Source organism: Thamnophis sirtalis, unplaced genomic scaffold (genome assembly GCF_051295495.1).
Source record: "Thamnophis sirtalis isolate CommonGarterSnake01/CBP01778 unplaced genomic scaffold, rThaSir2_p1.2 scaffold_3, whole genome shotgun sequence".
Taxonomy (NCBI): Eukaryota; Metazoa; Chordata; class Lepidosauria; order Squamata; family Natricidae; genus Thamnophis; species Thamnophis sirtalis.
Window position 1 is genome coordinate 128,962,178 of NW_028261383.1, and position 14,790 is coordinate 128,976,967.

The 14,790-nt window shown below is 36.9% G+C and overlaps 1 protein-coding gene across 6 annotated transcripts in view; it reads right to left on the reverse strand.

The window, feature by feature from the left end:
* Window positions 1-1,457: 1,457 nt before the first annotated feature.
* SPAG9 (sperm associated antigen 9) overlaps window positions 1,458-14,790 on the reverse strand; it is a 107,310-nt gene continuing 93,977 nt past the window's right edge. For 3 of the 6 annotated variants that reach the window (XM_087710038.1, XM_087710036.1, XM_087710039.1), the window contains 5 exons: window positions 14,400-14,513; window positions 11,984-12,022; window positions 10,801-10,977; window positions 7,188-7,334; window positions 1,458-5,094 (listed from right to left, as the gene is read on the reverse strand). In XM_087710038.1, coding sequence (XP_087566164.1) covers window positions 4,979-5,094; window positions 7,188-7,334; window positions 10,801-10,977; window positions 11,984-12,022; window positions 14,400-14,513 — 593 coding nt within the window. In that variant the 3' untranslated portion in view covers window positions 1,458-4,978. Of the gene's footprint in view, window positions 5,095-7,187; window positions 7,335-10,800; window positions 10,978-11,594; window positions 11,651-11,983; window positions 12,023-14,399; window positions 14,514-14,790 lie in introns of those variants that run through there. The other 3 variants (XM_087710037.1, XM_087710041.1, XM_087710040.1) reach the window with 2 other exon arrangements.

Genomic DNA, 14,790 nt, shown 5'->3' on the forward strand with positions numbered 1-14,790 from the left:
CCCCAGGCATCACTGAATCAAAACTTGTGGAAGCTACTAGAATGCAATAATGGTAAGCATATGGAAATATGTTTTATCTCTTTGATAAACTAGCAGCAATCTGGTTTACAATGGTAGAGCTAAAACCACTTCTCGCAGTTATAGATTACCTATTTATGAACATATTTTTGAAGTAGACTATTTTACCATTAGCTTAGGTGGTAAGAAACTATCATCTACAAATAGCGAGATAACTTTTGTGGTTAGAAGAAACCAGTAGCTTTTAAACCAAGCATCTGTGCTGAATCTTTTCAAAGTTTACCTAATCCAGAAATACACAATCTTCTAGTGTCTTCTAATACCCTTCACATTCCTTTAGAAAGCAAAGCCACAAAGATTGGAAATGATAAAGTGCACAGGGATGTGTCACACACATGAGTGCTACAATATGCTAATTTTTTAAAGAAAATATTGGAAGCTTTTCTTTAGAAATCAGTACTAGGTCTTGTTTACCACTTATATAGCAATAGCAATAGCAGTAGACTTATATACCGCTTCATAGGGCTTTCAGCCCTCTCTAAGCGGTTTACAGAGAGTCAGCATATTGCCCCCAACAATCTGGGTCCTCATTTTACCCACCTCGGAAGGATGGAAGGCTGAGTCAACCCTGAGCCGGTGGGATTTGAACCGCTGAACTGCTGATCTAGCAGTAGCCTGCAGTGCTGCATTTAACCACTGCGCCACCTTGGCTCTTATTAATTTTAAACTGTCCCCACCCTTGGCCACCAAAATGACAAGAAACCATGGTGACAACTTTTGGCAAATATGAGGGCCCCTAGACAAGGGAAGAAAACTGGGAGTCCTATGTGACTGAAGGATCCCTATCTCTGACTTAAGCAATGCAAATCAACTTGCACAAACTTTTGAGTCATCAAATTTGTAAGAAAGCTTTGGACAAATCACTCTCAACTTTTATCTATTACAAGCTTGTCCTAAAGAGGCTTCCTGGAAAAAAGACAAAATACAAATAATTACAAACCATAAATGACTGGTTTGTTGGTTAATTAAAATATATCCTATGAATAAAAAAAAGAATAATTAGTATCATGGGCTTTCAAACAAGTTATATCTTTATTTTCATTTATAGTTCAAGTAAGGAAATTATGTGCTAATACAAATTTGGGAAGTTTCATAGATGACTTTAGAATCTTTTTTCCCACCCTATTCCTTCCAACATGATAGCATGTTTATTTTTTCCTTTTTTCAACATTAAAATTAGGATAATTTCACTGTTTCATATTTGATTTAGATAAATTTGGGAGTTGTGAAGAAGTTTCTACAGCCTCAGAAAATCTATGTTCTTTAATACATGACATGTATTATTTTATTTTTTTTAAAGTTATTTATCCCATGTACAAATTACATATAAATTATAATTGCTGCTGACCAGATATAAGAAATACACCAAAACAAGAATGTTTTTCATATACATATTTATATATTTCATGTACAAAGTTACATTCTGAACCCCCATGGATTCAATAATAAATACTGAAATAATTTCACTGCTATATGAGCTTATCAGCTCACAGAAAAGAAGCCTCAAGTTTAAACAGACAGCAAGTTTAATGCTGCAGTATTGATCTCAAGGTTACAGAGGAAAGTAAAATTCAGCATAAAGTGTCTAGACAACATTTTCAAAAAGTTAATGACCATAAAATGTTTTAAAACATGTTTAAAAGATAGAGAAGTGTGTAGAAATGACATTGTTAGAGAGAAGTATTTAGCGTTCAATGTTTTGAAGTGCAAAACAAAGGTTGTTACAATATGGCATAACCCTGTTAAGAAAATAAAGTTAGCATCCACAAAGAAGTGTGTTTTTCAGTCTGTCGTTTTTTTTTTTTACAAACTTGGGATCTTTACAAAATCCTTTATGCACAGGGTCAAACTGTAAGCGTGCCAAGTCAGTTTCAGTCCTTTGGTAGCTTTCATAATACTCACATGGAAATAAATACTTAATTAAACATTATTTTCAGAACGCCATGTTCTTTAGAACAGTTAGCATATTAGAAGATTATAAAACATTTTAGTTACTAAGGCAGCCTATGATAAAGTGTCTACACTCTGCCAGCTCTAACTGATCCAATGCAGGAAGACCTTGCAAGAAATGAACTAAATGGCAGAATACATAAACTTATTATCTTTTACCATGCAAAACACATTTACCCAAACAAATCATGTGCTGCATTTTTTTTTGTGCTTGAAATGCTCTCTCAAACTATTAACAAAGCTGTTAACTATCAAGAGATTCATTCCTACTTCTGATTTTAGAACTATAATTACATTAAACATATGTCACTCTCAAAACAGATTTGTTAGGCATTCATTTGGGTGCTTGAACTTTAGCAAATTTTTATCATCTACAGAGTGTGCTGGAATAGGGAGTGTATAAGTATAAGTGAAAGGGATCTTCTACATCCATCTTTTAAAACTGCAATTCTTTAGGACAGGGAATAAATTTTAAAATGGAGGTTGAAAATGGTGCTCTTTCCCTACTTGCACTAATACAAGTGTTGATCTCTCTGGTGGACTCCTGTCTTTTCTGCTGTGAATGACTGTTGCCCAAATGAGGACAGAATGGCAATTTACCATCTGGAACGTCATAAAACATTATCAGCCAGATGCATTTTGGTCTGAGCAAGAAACAGCTCACCAATGGTTTTGAAATGAAAATGTTTAACAGAATTCAAAACCAATATATGTGCATTTCATTCCTTTTTCCAAAAACTATTTCACCACTCATGAAAAGCCAGGAGGACATTTCCAAAAACTCTCCTCCAAGTAAGATCCCTTGAAAGGCAACGGGTAACAAAGTTAATGGAACTGGCTGTCTTTTGGACGTCTAGAATTATGAACTGCATGAATGGTTTCTACTGCTCTGAGGACAGGACAAATACTTAAGAATCTGTCTTCTTTTGGCAAAAGCTCCTGGGTGCCTTAGAGGCACTTATGGTGAAGCTTTCGCCAACTCACCTGAACATCTTTCCCAAATTGACTATTAAATTTTCCTAAGATGGAAAAGTCCAAAAGATGCAACAGAAATGTGAGTCTGGTATGGATTACATGAGTGTAGCAGAGGCAATTTCTGAGGGGGAAAAATCCATATCCTCTTAATTCTTCTTACAGGTTTTCCATCAGTGTTTCTTTTATTAAATTCTTAAACTCAGTTCAGCAATTGAAATTTTTAAGTCTGTTGTGATCAGATCACATTGGGCATATCAGAGGGCAAAATATAAAGGTATTAAACATTCAACAATTCTCAGTTATTTTTAGCCACACATTTTGTGGTTAAAATACATACCTACCAAGATGCATTCATTGTGTACAAAATAGGGTGCTTAAAAAGTATTTATACATATAAAACTATAATCAATACATCTGAAGGGAAATGTATTAACTTTTCATCAGATAAGATTATAGTTTCTTTTATTAAAAAGCTGCCTAAATAAATATTTACACAATAGACCTCAGTTTAATGTGATTTTAAAAAGGTGTAGGGCTGTGTGTGTGTGTGTGTGTGTGTGTGTATTGAATACATGTTTCCTTGAGAGATGACAAACTGCTCCTATTGCATAAAAAGTTTTAGGCAGTTTTCCATGACAATTTCTGGTTGTAAATGTTGGCATTTCAAATTTAGAAATTCTTCCCTTTTGTCACGTAGATAATAGCAACTCCCATCTAACTGGAAGAGCTAGAATCTCTTAATGAACATGAGCTGAATGTTAGTGTGTTCACTCCTATTTTATAACAAGGAAAACATTGAGAACCTGTTTATCCTCTGAGTGATTAAAACGATAGCATTTAATTTACCTTTGCCATCCGTTGGATAGCAAATGAGTATACTCAGTCCAAAACTTTAAATGTGAAACGATAGAATAAGTTGCATGATAGTATCTTTCCAATTCCTCAGATTTACAGATGGGTCACTCAGATTTTATACACAGGTGTTCATTCATTAAAATGAGTGAATACACCACTTTATTAAGTGCACCACGCAACATACTGTATAGACCTTTCTTTTGAATGGCATTTGTAGGCTGATAATATGGATTGAAACGTAATATAATTTAAACTTATTTGAGGTTATTCATTATTACTGCTAGCTTGCTCACTACTTACAAGCCCTTCTATATCCCATGGCAAGAGCTGGAATCCCCAGGATCCAATAAATAGGAGCACACAAAGGTACCTATCTTCTGCTCAAGACATATTTAAGGAAGATGCTTTGATATAAGAATGCCCTTTTGAGATTAAACTGGATGCTTCCAAGCTACGTTAAATAAGGAAACAGGGAAAAGTATCCCCCCCCCCCTTAAAACACCACATTTTAAATTTATTCAGGATAGCTGTAGTGATTTTTGGTGTGATTAGCAACTTTAAAAAAACCTTCCGCAACTAAATGTCTGGTAAAGTTTTAGCTCAAGAATCTCAATATAAACAAAGGTCCACAAAATTGGTAGGATTCAGAAATGAAAAAGCAAAAGTCTTCTAACTTATCATAATCATAATTTGAGGTGTTCAGCAAATCCCATATATTACATACATCTTACGCTTTTGAAATACTACCCAGAATATTAATTTGCTATTTTACTCTTATGCAAATGAATTTAAAATGGTTCAAAATATAAACGTAAATTCATTGTAGAAAGTAAGGGGGAGAGTTGTGTTACAGATTGCAATGGGGGCCTATAAGGTGCATTCAGGAGACAAAATATGGCATTTATCTGCTTGGGAAGACCAATTTATTCTCGCTTTGTAACACTGATGCAGTAAAACAGCGTGAGCTGGTTCCTGTGTTAAGGTTTGAGAGGTTTATGATATAAAGTCAAATGACAAAGAAACGTTCAAATCATCTGCAATGAAACGGGTTCCACAGAAACAAAACAAAACTGAAGACATGCAAAAGCTTTTGCAGTCTCAAGCCATTTTCCTCTGGAGCTTATTCACTGCCACACATAACCTGCCACACTATCAGGTGGCTCCTCTCAGCTTTGGCAACGGAAGGCTCAATCGGTAATGCTTCTCCAAGAAGTTCAGATTCACCAACTTCATCACCTGAAAGCAAGAATATTTATGTTCATAATATATAAGTGGATTAGAAAGAATTATACTCCCTGCCGCCCACCCATTCCCCCAAAGCTGTCACATTTTATTATCAGTTTGAGATGAAGGGGAGATAACTACCCCTCATTCTAGAAAATGCTAAAATTTTCAAAAGATATTGAATTATAACTTTAAGAAGAAATTGCTTCCTGGCCTTTTCCTTTTGTATAATAATATATAGCTAAAGAATAGAAACAAGGTCAACTGTAAAATAACATCAGAAATTTCCCTTTAATTAAAATGAATACTTTCCAGGAAGTATCTTGGCATTTATCCATGCAAACGTTCTGAAGAAAGTGAACAGTTAAGATACAAACAATTCTAATCAATACAATGCATGTATAAAGTAGGAAGAGGAAAGGTCCAATTTCTGAGTAACTACAAACTTGAATAACTGGGAATATTTTTGTCATAATGTAGGAGTGGCCCATGTGTTGTTGCTACTATCCCAGGTTTCCTCACCATTGGCCAACCTGACTGAGCTCCTGGGAAATGCAGCTGAGTAGTATCTGGAGGTCCCCAGGTTCTCATCTTGCCATTAAACAGAATTATGGAAAGGTGGTGAGAAAGTACAGGTAGTACTCAACTTACAACTGACTGTTTAATACTGTTCAAAATTATGACAGCTCAGAAAGAATGCTTTGCAATCTATAAAATACTTCCAGCTGTCATAAAACACCCCTCCAAGTCCTGTGATCAAGATCTTGGGCAATCTGTTTGCACTTAGGAACAGTTGCTAAGTGCCTTGTGATCATGTGATTGCCATTTGCAATCTTCTCTGCCAGCTTCCCTGCATAGTCAATGGAGAAAGTTGCAAGCTGTTGCCTGACAAAGGATTTCTCCTCCGCTCCTTGCACGTAGGAGGGAGAGGAACTCCTGTGCTGGGCTGAAGAGCCTTCTCAATCCCTCCTTGTTTCTCCAGCCCATAGATTTCCTTCCACACAAAGAAGGGAGCCCTTTCACTCCATCTGCTTAATGACAGTTGCTTAACAACTGCAACCAACAGCCAAAATTAGTCATTGAGGTACCATATTTTTCTGAGTATAAGACATACCTTTTTCTCCCCTAAAAGAGCGTGGAAATGTTGGTGCATCTTATACACTGAATACAGCCATTTTTGGCCTTTCGAAACCCCACCCCTGCATCCCATTTTTGTGAAAAATGGGCAAAAACCAGGCTGTTTTTCACCAAAACAGGAGTGTTTTTGACTTTCCCCACCCCCCAGAAGCACTCTGTAGGCTTCAACAGGGCTGGGGGAAGGGAAAATGCCCCCGTTTTGGTGAAAACTTTTTTTTCTTACTTACCTCTTCAAAATCTTGATATGTCTTATACACCGGTGCGTCTTATAGTCCGAAAAATATGGTAAGTAGTCATATGGGAATCTCACTTAACAGTCACTTTACTAAATGACAGAGCTTTCATTTTACTGAACACACCCAATATATAGTTTTCATTACTATCACACTTTAGTAAAAAACAGAATAATTTAATAGGATTTTGCATAAGGGAAAGTGTATCTATATTAGTGAGGCTAGATCAGATTTCAATGATCCCCTGAGTTTTATGACCCTAAAAAGCTAATTACAATTTGAAACACAGTCAAACTATGGGGAATAATTATATTTCCCTGCTTTTAGTGGCATTATTACCTGACAGGAACAGATTGTTCTGCTTCTAAAAAGAAAACATTTTTAAAAATCTGGCCTGCCTATAAGGTTCAAGATACATATTTAATTTTCTGTCCGTACAAAGAAAGTTGCATTTTTTTTTAAAAAACCCTCAAATTAAGACACCCTCACACCTAATTCAAATGCTACCTTATTGAGCATTATTTTAATGGGAATGTTCTAAGGTGCCCATTAAAAATGAAAAATATTTGTATATTTGATATTTTATGTAATTATTGGATTAGATTACCAGAATGTAATAATATTTTAAATAACAACAACAACAACAACAACAACAACAATAATAATAATAATAATAATAATAATAATAATAATAATAATAATAATAATTTTCTTTTTGAAAGTTGAAGTTCTTACCCATCCTGAAGTCAATGTATCCTTCTCCTCCACTTATCACCAGTATTGATTTTAAAGGAGTCTGGCTATTGGGTTCCTGTGCAGAGACGGTAGTTCTTTCACCAGATAATTCTGAGCTTCCATCCACTTCAGGACAAATCACCTGACCTAGAAGTGGACAAAGTATTGGTGTTACTTTATTGTAACAGCAAATTGGCAATGCCCAGTTGATTACATGGATCTTTTCAAAAGAGAGCCTTAATGTACTTCCCCCAAAACTCCTCACAATATCAAAAGCAGAAAAAGGAATGACTTCTTCATTTCACTTTCCAAAGCTACTTGGCTTTTGTAGCTGGAAAGAAAATTTAGGGCCATTTTGGAGGAATAGATTATCTATTTTAAGAACAGTGCATATTAACTATGAGAGCTGTACTCAACTCTTTCCATCAACTATAAAAATGCCCTGTTCTGGGAATTAGATTAAATTCCCGCTGCTGAGGGGCCTCAAATTTGTGCTTGAAGGTTGGAGAATACTTCAGAACACACCTGAGTGTAAAGAGAGTTGGGGGAGTGAGGTATCAGAGAAAATATATGTCTTATTTGTGGAAATTGGCTGCCGTGGCCTTCATATACTCCAAAGCCCAAAGTGTTTCTCCATTTCAAATAGCAAGGCAAATACAAAATGGTTATGAAATATGACTAAAAGAATATTTTCCAACTAGATTTGACCCACTCAAATCCATAGATTCCAAGACAAGCTGCTATCAGCTTTTCACTTTTACAAGGCAAACCAACTGAACTATTAGACATTGTTCAGTCTATGATGGTATGTGAGGGTTTTTGTTTTGTTTTTGTTTTTGTTTTGCTGACCAAGGACTGGACACATCACAACACAGCAGATCTGTACATATACTGCTCATCACAGGTTATGTCCTGCTAGCTGGCTGCCTATTAACAGTTGTCAACCTCCAAATGTCACCTCCCACTTCCCCATCTGCTTGCTGTCTTCTTATCTCCTTTTCTCCTACACACCATACAGTCTCTCTTAGCGTTTGCATTTGTAAACTAAGGGCTTGGGTGGGATGAGGCTTCCCTTGCATCTTCAATTTCTGGCCGTTTGGGGAAAAGCACAAGCTGCGCTGAACCTCGGGGAAGTGGGAGTGGGGAGGATTTCTATCTGGCAGTGGCAGCTGCTTTTCCAAACCACAGAATCCCAGCTACACTTCCTCACATGGATGCCCTATATCAATGATGGCAAACCTTTTTTGCCTCACATGCCAAAAGCGGGGGGAGCGCAGGGGGGCATGTGCAGGCGTGCCACACCCATAATGCAATGCGCGACCCCAGCACGCATGATCAGCACTCCCTCCATTTTTTGCATGCTTCCCTCCCCCGGAGGCCCTCCGGAGGCTTCAAGAGCTTCCCTGAAGCCTCCGGAGAGCAAAAAAACAGCCCTACGGGCAAACCAGAAGTTCAGGAACGTACTTCGGTTTGTCTGTAGGGCTGGTTTTAGTCCTCTAGAGCCTTCAGGGAAGCCTCCTGAGGGCTAAAATCGGCCCTACGAGTGCAAAAAAACGCCCCTACAGGCAAACCGGAAGTTCAGGAAAGGACTTCCGGTTTGCTCGTAGGGCCGATTTTAGCCCTACGGAGGCTTCAAGAGGTTCCCTGAAGCCTCCGGAGGGCCTGCAGGGGGGCAGGGGGAGGCTGTTTTCACCCTGCCTAGGCTTCTATAAAGCCTTGGGAGCCTGGGGAGGGTGAAAAATGGCCTCAAAAAAAGGCTGACATCAGCTGGCCAAAGCACATATGAATGGCCAACTGACAGGGCAATGCCTCACGTGCCCTGACAAATGGCTCCGTGTGCCACCTGTGCCACTCGTGCCATAGATTCACTATCCCAGCCCTTTATTATGGAGTTGTCTCCCCTTGGAGATTTAACTGATCCCTGCATTGCTGATCTTCTGCAAGTTTCTAAAACTTAAAATTATGTTAGAGAGCTTTGGAGACTACTAGATGATCCTATTATAAATTTCTGTGGCTGTTTGATTGGTGTTCTTAGCCATCTCTAACACTGCACTATGGAAGTGTTACTTTAAAAACTTCCTTTAAGATTGTACAGTTAACCACCACGAAAGGAAGAAAGCAAGCAGGCTATCATCCTTGTATTAGCTCTCATCCTGATAAGATAGGCATGGTATCTCTGCCAGAGTATTATAAACTATCTGGATTAGATTTAATGAAATGGAAGTAATGCTGTGAATATCAGCTTTTGGGCTGCTACAACACTGTTTGTGATTTATGCTTATTGCAATTAAACATATTTCTTACTACACTAGCCCAAGTCTAAGAACGTAAAACCGTGGCAATGATGTAAAAAAGAAGATTCAGCAACATGCATGAGCAAGTATCTTAAGGTTATCCTAACACATGTGGTAACAGTAATAGCAGTTTGATAATCCAAATATTGCAGCAGTAGCAAAACACTTTCTTTGTATTGAGTCAATTGCCTCTTGTAAGTGAATAAAAACATAAACTGAAAATCTTGTCAATGTTTTAAAAACCTTTTACCTACATTCTAGTAATCCTTTCCTTGATGGTCTTTCCAATGATTCAAAGTTTCTGTGTTAAATATTCTGTCTCATAATGATCACATACTTTCCAATGTTCAAGAATTTCCATATGCTGTTACTCTAAGACTGGTTCACATAATACTACCAGCTTAGTGTATTGTGTGAATCCAGATGGTTAATTTACAATACAATATTCCTTGCTAACCCCCCAAAAATTATTAACTCAGCAAACCAAAGTTAAAGCACTGACTAGGATGATACACAAACACAGCCTAAGCATCAGGATAAAATTTAATTCACATTTAAAGTCTCTTACTTCGTTTATAATTTTGTGACAATTTCCTACCCTGCCACTATTGTTCTTACTTCCTCCTATTACTGTTCTTACTTTCTCCTACATGGTGCCTCATCTTGTTGGTTTTGATCACTGATGATACTACTTATGCTTATAATTGAATAGGTGCAGTATCTTCAAGACAGATACATGCAAATCCATTCTTTTTCTGATACCATAATGAGTTCTCTGGTTATTCTAATGAAGTTTGAGGCAATTTGTCATGTGCCATGACAACTGTGGGAGGAAAGGACCCTTCCTTATGTGGAAGTATAAGTGGGGGGAGGGGGTCTACACTTGCAAGTGCTTTCCCTCCATAAATTCTTGAAAATCCTATAGAAAAACCTTCCCAAAAACATAAAAGACACCCAGTTTATACTTGAGTATCGTGTGGCTTTCCCCTAACTACATGGCTGCTGTCTCAAACTATTCTCCCATCTGTATCTTCTCCTATAACAAGCAATTTGCTGAAGCTTTATGAATATGCAATCATTGCTGGTTTCAACATCTTATCTGAAGCAACGTCAAAGATCAGAAGTAAATATTTTCTCTGGATGAACCAAGAAAAAAACTGTGCTTTTATAAAGAAATTCCTCTTCTGAAACCTTGAGAACACTAATGTACAACAATTTCTCCTCAATGGATGGACTGTAAAAGTACTTTATGATGGAGAAGAAACCAAGTCACCTATTTAAATGAAAGGCTAAAGGATACAATTCTACACAAAGCTTACCAGGTACTGCAACAAAAAACTTAACAGCATCACGATGCCCATGGAAACAAAGTTGTGCATGTGCCATTGAACAATAAGGAATAAAGGTTCCAGGGGTCACTTTGTCACTGTTTTCATCTCCATACACACGTATTACATTGCCAGGACGGTTGCCAGAGCTTGCTGCTGCTTTGTTAGCTACAACGAGAGAAATAAAACATTTTCCAGTGAAAGGGCAAGTTGTAAAAAATAAATTAAGGAACCTTGTGATATCCAATCTAGAAGCTAAAGCAAACTCAGGTAAATAAAATAAAAGGGCAACAAAATGCCAATTCAAGGCAAAGCTAGAAAGAAATAAAAGATAGCATGCTTAGTTGTTGGAAGTACCTCCAGAAAAAAAAATGGAGAAGCTTGCTAGTCGAGCATAACCACACATTTTGCTATTTCAAAGGTCTATGTTCAGGATGAACAATGTTGAATAGGTTATTTCAAACTCCCTAAAACAACTATGTGTAAAACAGAAATATTCAAAATATTAACCAAAGGGGTTTTTTTTAATTTTAGAAGAGGAATTCTTAGGGCAACCATGCTAATTTGTTGTAGCAAATATCAGAGTAGTTTAAATACATTTACTCTACTATCTTTCTGCGAATAAACACAGCTTCTTTTAAAAAGAAGCCTTCCTTGTAAGTTACGAATCTTGGATTTCTTAAAGTCAACAGTACAATTATAGGGATGAGGAAGAGAAAAGAAGAATGTTGTTGGCCGATTCATTTTTCAAATACTATGTTCCTCTGCCAATTTTTTTAACTTACAATTTTTGCCCTTTTTTCATGCTAGACAGACAGAACTATCTCCATTTTGAAGAGTGCTAGAAGAAAGAAAGAAAGAAATGTGATATGCAACCAAAGAAAAATGGTGTGGATTAATGACAGGTACAATGTTATGGTGTCACAAATGATACTGGAAGAAAAACAAGAAGCCAGCATGAAAAGTTCAGCTGCAACAAAATATGAGGCCACTAAACTGTTGAGTAGGATTGGTGGTCATTCAGCAAACATAAAATACTGCAATGCAGGTAACTCCAAGTGGAAATACAGCTTAGGAACAGGGAGGGGGGTGAATTTTAGAGACGTGGGAACAGCCTTCAACGGGCTATTAGAGAAGCCTGAGAATACAGGGTAGGTTCAGGATCAGCACTTACCCCTCAGCCCCAGTAAACGTCCCTGGTGGAGGATTACAGCTAAAGTAAGAAAGGAGGAGAGGGGAAAATGGGTAGGTGCGACAGCAAAGGAGAAGGATTATTCAGAACCCACAATTTGTGTTCTGCTGTTTGAAAAGAGCTTCATGGGTGAGCTCCTACTAGCAAAGGCACAGTAAGGTTACTAGAACAAACACACCGTTTCTTTGTAGGGAAGAATATGGGCAAAACAAATAGCAAAATATTAATATTACCCTTGCTTTATTGCTACAGCTACTGGCTACCTACTGTTATACTGTCATTCCCCTTTCCCTCTTTCTTTTTAAACACATGGTAAGATAGAGAGAGGGGCCACAAATTCAGTCTCTAACCCTCCAAAATTTTGGGCATGGCCCCAAGACTATCAAAAAATGTCACTAAATAGTGTGTGTTAATATGTCAGAAAAGGGGAAGTATTAGGTACATGACTAGAGAATATGATGATTCGGTTTTTTTTTAAAATTTCAAATGTAATCAAAAGTAAATTAGATGGCCTTTTTATTTTAGTCCCAGCTACTAATGGTCTGGACAGAACCACCATCAAAAGCCAAATGTACCTCTTAGTTAAGAAACACTGTGCATGGCCCCCTCCCCACACCTCAAGAATAAAAAAACCTATCCATTTCTTGGGGGGGACACACACCCAGATAGTGAGCACTATCTGTCAAATGTTAATTTGCCTGTTGGTCAAGCAGAATCCAGAGTATCCAGCTTGTTAAACCAGCAGCGAAAAGATAGCTTTTTGGATATAAATACTTACCTAGTTATATGCTGTTCCAACAACGCTTTCATAGTACCTCTTAAAGGAGGATACTAAAAATTTGTGCCTTATGGAAAACTGGCGGTGAAGAGTTGCTTTTTTTCCAGATTACAAGCCATTTCTAGAGAGCGTAATAAAGGAGGGCATGCAAGCCCCAATAGGAATAATTTCTTTCCTTATTTATTTTTGTTGAATTTGAAAAATAATTTTCACTGTTTAAATATATGCATTATTTGAAGTATTTCTGTTTATTGAAGACACATAAGCCAAACCAGACATTTAATGAATGATCAATGAATGGTATAGCATGGAAAACAAATGCATATGGTACTCAAGCAATTAATATGAAAAAGGTTCATTATTAAATTTCTTTAAAAGGAATATTTACTATATAGCAATGCTCTATAATGATCTTTCACCTCTCTCTCTAAATTGCAGACAGTAATATAGAAAAAACTTCTATTTGATATCAGTATTAATAAATCTGGTTGATTCCCAATGTGGAAACCCTAAACAGAAGAATTTGGATGAAAAGACTATGGGCTTTCAATGCAATTGCAGAAAACTAACAATTTAAATAAAATAGAATTTCATAACTATATGTACACCATTCATGCATTCCACACAAAAAAGTAAATAAAAATATAGAATTCATTAAAATTAAAGTGTTGCTCAGAACAAAAGCTATCCCACCCCCCTATTTTTTCCAGCTGCATTATGGGGTTGGAAGAGCAACAGGGAAAGAGACAGCTGCAAAGTCTATCCAACTAAAAAGAAGAGAAGGAAACAAAGTGAATATTAAAGTAGTGGGCTAGAGAAGAGAGGTTGTGAAAAGAAATCGAACTGCAACAAAGTTGTTAAATAAGTGTTCCTTATAACCATTTATTTGTATTTTTTTTAAAAAAAAACTCCTTTAATGCATTTAATCTTAACATATTTGGTCTCATGCTATCTCTTAAGGCAATTTTAATATCTATTCTTTCTGAATTGAAGATCGTGGCTCTTAATTATCAAATCAACAGAGAAGAACTGAGGTCCTCCTACACATATTTTACCCAGAACAAGGCCACATTTCAGCACTATTAACATGCAGAAAATTCCAGTTGCCAGACCTTACACTCCCACAAGCAAAATTCTTATGTATTTGATTTTTGCCACATCTTTATTACTTTATAAGTGTCTCAAGACAGTGAACATAGTAATATTCCTTCTTCCTCCAATTTTCCGCACACATAACCCTGGGAGGTGGGTTGGGCTGCGAGAGAGAGTCACTGGCCCAACATCTGCCAGTCAGCTTTCATAGTTTTTTTCCTCTCAGTTCAACTGTCTTGTGTTCTAAAACTGCATGAATTTCTGTCCCAACATTAAGTCCTTACCAAGATTTAGTTTTAGTAAGTTAAGTTGCCTGGCAGAGAAGAAACTGAAAAATCTCTGTACAGTCCCAATTGACTGACTGATCGATTTTTTTACAGTTTACGTGATGATGCAATCTGAAGATCCTGAGAGCTTATAAAATAGATTACACATCATTGGAAAAACGCTGAATATTGGTCCTATATTTCACACTTGGTTTAAAATTGCTGGCAATCTTGGGTACCCTGCTCATTCTTATAAACTTACTTTCTGTTAATGGTATTGAGATGATGACTCCATTTCCTGTCCCAACCCACAAACGATTGCAAGATACCATCAGAGCTGTGATTCTCACAAATGAAAACCCCAGTTTTCCTGTACCTGAAAGAAGCATGCAGCATTCATTAAAACATCAAAAAAAATCTTCAGAGATCTATGAAATGTTTACATCTAGCTTCTTGTTTTGTAAGCAACAACAAGAAAACCAGCTTTGAAAACTCTTTAAATAACAAAGAAATCAAAAAACCCTGTAGAGTCTAAAACCAGTTTCTCAGTTGCTATTTTGAAAACAGAAGAATTGCATTCACAAAGGAGACAGAGATCCGATACAATCTTCTACTGACTTTTTTTTTCTTCTTCAACCTGCCAGTCCTAGCAC